The 5972-nt window shown below is 37.8% G+C and overlaps 1 protein-coding gene across 1 annotated transcript; it reads right to left on the minus strand.

Moving 5' to 3' along the window:
• Window positions 1-241: 241 nt before the first annotated feature.
• LOC105138016 (DNA polymerase alpha subunit B-like) lies at window positions 242-5972 on the minus strand. Its single transcript, XM_011043994.1, has 16 exons — window positions 5796-5972; window positions 5635-5710; window positions 5383-5514; window positions 4910-5270; window positions 4721-4816; window positions 4296-4375; window positions 3820-3895; window positions 3563-3739; window positions 2914-3018; window positions 2727-2822; window positions 2554-2646; window positions 2377-2415; window positions 2164-2205; window positions 1159-1289; window positions 922-1048; window positions 242-748 (listed from the first exon to the last, which is right to left on the minus strand). The coding sequence occupies exons 1-16, from the start codon at window positions 5869-5871 to the stop codon at window positions 599-601; spliced, it is 1857 nt and encodes a 618-aa protein (XP_011042296.1). The 5' UTR covers window positions 5872-5972; the 3' UTR covers window positions 242-598.

Raw genomic sequence — 5972 nt, forward strand, 5'->3', positions numbered from 1 at the left:
ATGGAGCACACAGACTTCCTCTGCTTCTCACATTGCCCCATTTACTAGTGCTTGTCTGAATGTTCCTGCAAGCTTGTGAGAATTTTTGGCAAGGACAGAACATTTGTTTGTTTGTTCATTCATTCAATGAAATGATTTTGTTTTACAGAGATGAAGCAGTTATTACTTCTTTGATCTATATCTTGGACAAAATTATACTTGAAAACTGAACTCTTATTTTAAATGACTTTGCAGTAGTTTCTTCTGTAAGAGCAAATTGATAACTGCATAGAACATTGAAAGGAAGTGAGTGAATACAACATTGTGTCTAATACCAAATCACTTGTACAGCTGATATACTGTTCGATTGTTACGAGATAGCAAGTCGATTACGGGGGTCATCACTGGCACTAATGCAGCATCAGGAGGACGGGAAGTCTGAAATCCTCCCAAATCACTCAACCTATGCATTTAGTTTAACTTCTATTACAATGTTGATCCAACAAATTTTAACTTAGCTGTGTTAGACCTTCAATTCTGATATTGTGCACCAGCTGCTGAGCCATTTGGAGGAACATTCAAGTTTGGTACATTACTTAAAAGAGCTTGCGTCGAAGATTTATATGCCTATAATTGAAGCATTCATCTTGTCAGGACTTCCTTGGTAGTTAAGCTCTACAAAAGTGCCACCTCCCTCTCCCTTTGCCAGTCTTCCTGGGTTTATGCAAATGCACTTCCTTTGCTCTTCCCCTTCACCAAGGGTCAACACCTGTGCCAGAGAGCAAACACTTGAAGGGTTTGAAGAAGTTGAACCCATCATCCTTCACTAGTGGGCTACGTTTTGAGCCTACCAGCACATCTTTTTTTCTATTTTCTATTTTTATTTTTTTTTGAAATCGGGACTGGAACCAAAAAGATTCAGGTACTTGGTGCTATGTTTACCTTTATAAAGTACTTCATATCTGAAGGCAGGATGAGAATATCTGGAATCGAGGTAATCTGAAGAGCTTCTGGAGCAAGTGAAAAGTCCAATGGAACTTCTTCAGCTGGCGGATATAGAGGATAAAAGCTGTTTTCATTTATTTAAAAATTAACAAGTCAGGTACTCTAGATCTCCGATCTCTTGAAACAACAAAAATATCAAGTGGAGGAGTTTTCAATAAGAATTTTCAAACGTACCTGCGCTGACTGATAATATGGTTTGCAAGTCTACTCATTCGATCACTGGGTGTTCCATCTGTTGGATTTCGTGACATCTCCTCGCCGCTTATCTGTTTTAGAATGTCCACTGTGCAGCAGCCTACTTTGACCTGAAACTAAAACTATTAAACAGAATACATGCATTGCACACTCTGATGCAGATTCATGTTTATGAAAAATAATAAGGATCAATAGAACCTCTGAAATTTGAAGTTGTGGGATGCTTGGATACTAGACCTAAGTGGCATGTGATCTTGAAAAAAATCACAAGATTTTCAATTTTCAAGAATGGATCCTGGGAAATTTCAGGATCTTTACTGACCACCCAGGTTGCTTAACATGCTCTAGAGAAACGAGGCTTGGGCTTGGTCCAAGCTAGAATTCTAGTAAATTCAACTACTCTGGCAGAACATTCTATTGACATGCACAAAATATATAAATTTGTCGTCTATGGAACCTAAACCTAGACTGAACCTGAAAGGGGTTCAAAAAAATTGAGCTTCATTTATAATTATAATCCTTTAGGTTTGCTTAACAGGATGGAAAACTTACGTCCTGAATGTTATAATTTTCCCTAGGTTCTCAACCTCTTGGTTTGCTACCCGAGCAGATAGCCAGAAATTCTGAGCTCTAATTACTGATCCAAAACAATAAACATTTGCCCATAAAAACCGTACTCGGTGAATCATCCAAATGGTGAGCAATCAGTATTTGGATACGATTAAGGTCTACAAGAACCTCATTATAAAGATTAACCTAGCACATTTGAATAACAAAAGTAATATAGCTTGTATTGAACACAAGACAGTTCAAAGTTGATTGTCCAACAGGAACTTCTAAACAATACATGTGCTATGAATAGTTTTTGAAAAATGGAAATTCTAAATCAATTTTCCATCAGCGAAAACCAAAAAATCATTGTTGAGAGTTTCAAGCAAGAAGAATTGAAAATTTGAGTGTAAAAAAGTGGGCATCATTTTTTACCTGATTTGCTTCAAAAATTCCTGGATTTGTGAGACCAGTTATCTGGCAAAAGGACAGAAAATAATATAAAATGTATGATCTGCATGGGGTGGTAAAATGTACCGCAAATACCTTCTTTGTTTGTTTGTTCTTCTTCTTCTTTTTTTTTTTTATCAAACAAGCAGTGTCTTTCTAGTCACAACACGAATGACTCGAATCATATATATCATGTACCTGATGTTCGAGATTGGGGAGATGAATATCAAAAGCAGGCTGCACAACAACAGCTAAATCTCAGTAACAAATATACACATCTATAGGTAAAAACAATATACACAAGACATGCACGCGTGTGCTTACTATGATTAAGTAAAGGAATTATTTTAGGACTCAATATATCACTATCATGACCTGTGGGAAAACAAAATCATGCTGAGCATCCCGTATAGATGGAACAAGAATCACACGCACATTAGAGCCAGCATATTCCACATGGTCTTGCAACTGAAAGAATAAACAGCTAAATGATTATAAAACAATGAAGTTGCTTCCAGGAAACAATTCACAACGTTTTGATTAGTTACCCTTCTCAGAATTTCCTGACAAAACAACTCATCAAAGCTCCTGTCTACAGCCCCTTTCTTAACCTCTGGATGTTCAGAGTCGATGAATGGTCCCATCTAAGAAAAACTGCCAATAAGTCTACGAAATGATATTTCCTGAGCCCATAACCCAAGCATGACAACGCATTCAAAAATAGTAAAATCATACCAGTACAAGTAATTGTGGTAACTTTCTGCCCGCATATGCAAGCAGCTCTGTCAGAGGCTCAAAGAATAAGTTGTCTGTTGTGGTGAAAGGGCCCGAAGCAATAAGCTGTTAGATACAAACAGATTATTTCCTATAGGATCGAAGTATTGCAAAAATACAAGAGAGCAAACATGATTGCTCAATTTATTATGATCTCACATGTGACTTATGAATGAAAACTTTGGCAGAAAAGTGAATTATTCTCTTAAGTGGCGAGGTTTAAGCTTTTATTCTACGAGTATGCAAGTTTTATCCGCTTCAAGCAGCAATTTAAAACCTCCTGCCTTCTCAGCTTTGCAGTAGTTTCTCTACAGTTAACAAATGAAATGCACACGCTGCTGCTGATACTTTTCAAATCTATCCCATCTGAAAGCCTTTAAGTCATTAGCTTCTACAAGCGCATCATTGATCCTGAACATTTTAAACTATTTTAATTCCATATTTTCAGTTAAATGCTATACTATGGACTCTTCCAATGTTTGCACCCCAAATCATCTGTCCCTTCCACTCAGCAACAGCTATGAAACATGGCATGTATGGCTTATGATCAAGCACAAGAAACAGTGTTATTCTAATATCCTCAATTGAAGCAGAAGACAAAACTACATCCAGCTGATATCTCCTTTTGTACAAAAGAAGAATCGGTTGACTCAACCACCAGATCCAAAGCTTGCTTCTTTGTAGGATGCTGATTCACAGCAACAGTGGCAGATAAAGGAACTGAGTCCACCAGTTTAGATGCAATCAAACAATGTCCACTAGGATTTTGACCTTCAATACCTACAATCTGCAGAAATGCAACCTTGTGGGCTAAGCTTGATTTAGGGATATATGGATCAAAGATCAATAATCTTATTTATAGTTTACCTGTCCTGGAAAAATGGAGAATTGGCTCAAGTTATGCAATTCTAAACGAGCATTGCAGCCTCCAGAATGCTCAACACTGTTGCATAGATATGGCACACATAATCAGGACTGGCATTCAACAGTCTCTTTCCCGTGACCATCGTTCATATCACAACAAGAACACCCTGATTGTCAGATCTTTTGACTATGAATCTAGGAACTGGGCAATCTAGGCCCCGCTTTAGCCTGGACACAACCCTTCGGGGGCAAACTTGGCCAAGACAGTTAATTTTTATCACATTGCCTCATACACGGGCTTCTTCCAAAATGAGACCAGATTTTTAGACCATGAATTGACATCATTTCTGTTCTCCTTAAATATACCAGCGCATAAATCTACTTCATCATGGATGTCCTATTGTGCACGTCACATCATTTCCCTTACAAGTTGATTGATGCAAATGAATAGCACAAAGGAAAATCATGTGACTTCTTACCTGCTTTGCAACATGATGGATTTCTCATTTAAACGCCCTTCTCCATCACAACAGATCATTCCGACAGCAAATATATTTCTCTGAAACAATAGTTCTAATCAGAGGCATGGATGAACAGCTTTATAGCAGTGTAAAAGTTTACATAAAGCATGCTGGAGAATTTAGAAAGCAATTAATTCATCAAAGGCAAACTAAAAAATTATTTTCTTTCTCTTTCACAAGAAAAAAGAAGAAGCAAATAACAGAAGAGTATAGGGAGAATTTTGGATATAAGATATCTAACACAATTGATATGTTAGGGTCCCCACACAGTTATTTACATCTAACAGAGATAAGCACGTGGCCATGTTATTTCATGCTGGCATGATTGCAGTTATCAGAATGCTAACGAGAAGATAAATGAAAGCAGACAACAGCCAAGTTACCTGTGAAGCAACTGTTGGGTCCATTGGTTCCTTATACAGCCCAGAAGCAAAGAGCACAGTTGCATGCTTTCTAATGCGATTTTCTAGTGCATTAAACTGAATGGTTGGAAAATTATGTTAGTGAAATACAGAAAAATTGGAGGTACGAAGAACCACTTTATAGTTTATGCAATAAGAAGCATCATATACCCTATCTTCAATCTTGTCATACATGAACCTGCAACCAGGTTCTGGCCCCAATCTATGGACCATCAAAGAACACCTCTTGCAGGGTTGAGCCCTCCTAATAATTTCATCCTCAAGATTCCCATGGTCATGCTCACCATCATTGTTATCCACCACAGGAAGGCTATTGATGTTGAATTTGACTACAAACTTATCAGTCCGCCGTCCAAACGGTGTCACAAGTTTTGATGGTTTACCAGAAGAATAGCCATTTCCATACGATTTGGGTGTTGAATTGAATGGATCTGAGTTGAGTTTTAAAGATTTGTCTGTTGGGGTCCCGGGAACTTCTTCTTTCATATCTTCTTCATCGTAATTCAAGATCCTAGACAGCATGATACATTTCAATCAAATTTAACAGACCAAACATTTTCAATCCAGCACAGAAACAAATTAACGAGCAAAACAAAGAAAGAGTAGTCAAATAAACTGCTCACATGTCCACATCTTTGCTTGAATAGATGTACAAATCGGGTTCCTCTTTAACAACGGCTTCTTTCTGTTCATTCTGCAGGTGCAACAAAAACCCATCCATTTCAGCATTTCGAACCGTCGATTCATCAAGTAGCCTGCACCAAAGTTAAGCTTGAAAGGCAATAATTTTGTTCTTTTTTACGGCGAAAACTCTATAAAAATAAATAAATTACCATGAAAATAATAAAGAAAAAAGAAACCTAGACGGAGCTCACCTATTGAGATAGTAAACCTCCCAGCTCGAGACGAGGTCTGATGGCTTCAGATTGTAATTTATACAGAAAGTAAGACCTAATAATTAAAGCACATTATGATCTGAACAGAACTATTGGCATTGCAAGAAAATTAAGGGACAAAAGTGCAAAGCAGGGCTTACATTTCTTGAGGACTTCTTCTTCATCGTCTAGAGAGAACCCGCTCTTCTTAAATTCTTCTTTGATTTCCTCTTCCATCAAGCAACCTCTCTCCCCCTCTCAGATTCTCTCTCTTAGGGTTTCGTTCTCTCCCCCTCTCAGATTCTCTCTCTCCCTTTGAGCAAAATGGCGGGAAGATA

The sequence above is a fragment of the Populus euphratica genome, unplaced genomic scaffold, assembly GCF_000495115.2.
Source record: "Populus euphratica unplaced genomic scaffold, PopEup_1.0 scaffold317.1, whole genome shotgun sequence".
NCBI classification, from domain to species: domain Eukaryota; kingdom Viridiplantae; phylum Streptophyta; class Magnoliopsida; order Malpighiales; family Salicaceae; genus Populus; species Populus euphratica.

Bases quoted from the DNA above. Each gene is read 5' to 3' on its own strand.
- LOC105138016 (XM_011043994.1), bottom strand. From the start codon at position 5,871: ATGGAAGAGGAAATCAAAGAAGAATTTAAGAAGAGCGGGTTCTCTCTA. The intron at 5,271-5,382 runs GTGAGCAGTTTA...CATGCTGTCTAG, and splicing joins TCAAGCAAAGATGTGGACAT to GATCTTGAATTACGATGAAG. The intron at 3,019-3,562 runs GGATGTAGTTTT...TGTATCTAACAG, and splicing joins TACAAAAGGAGATATCAGCT to CTTATTGCTTCGGGCCCTTT.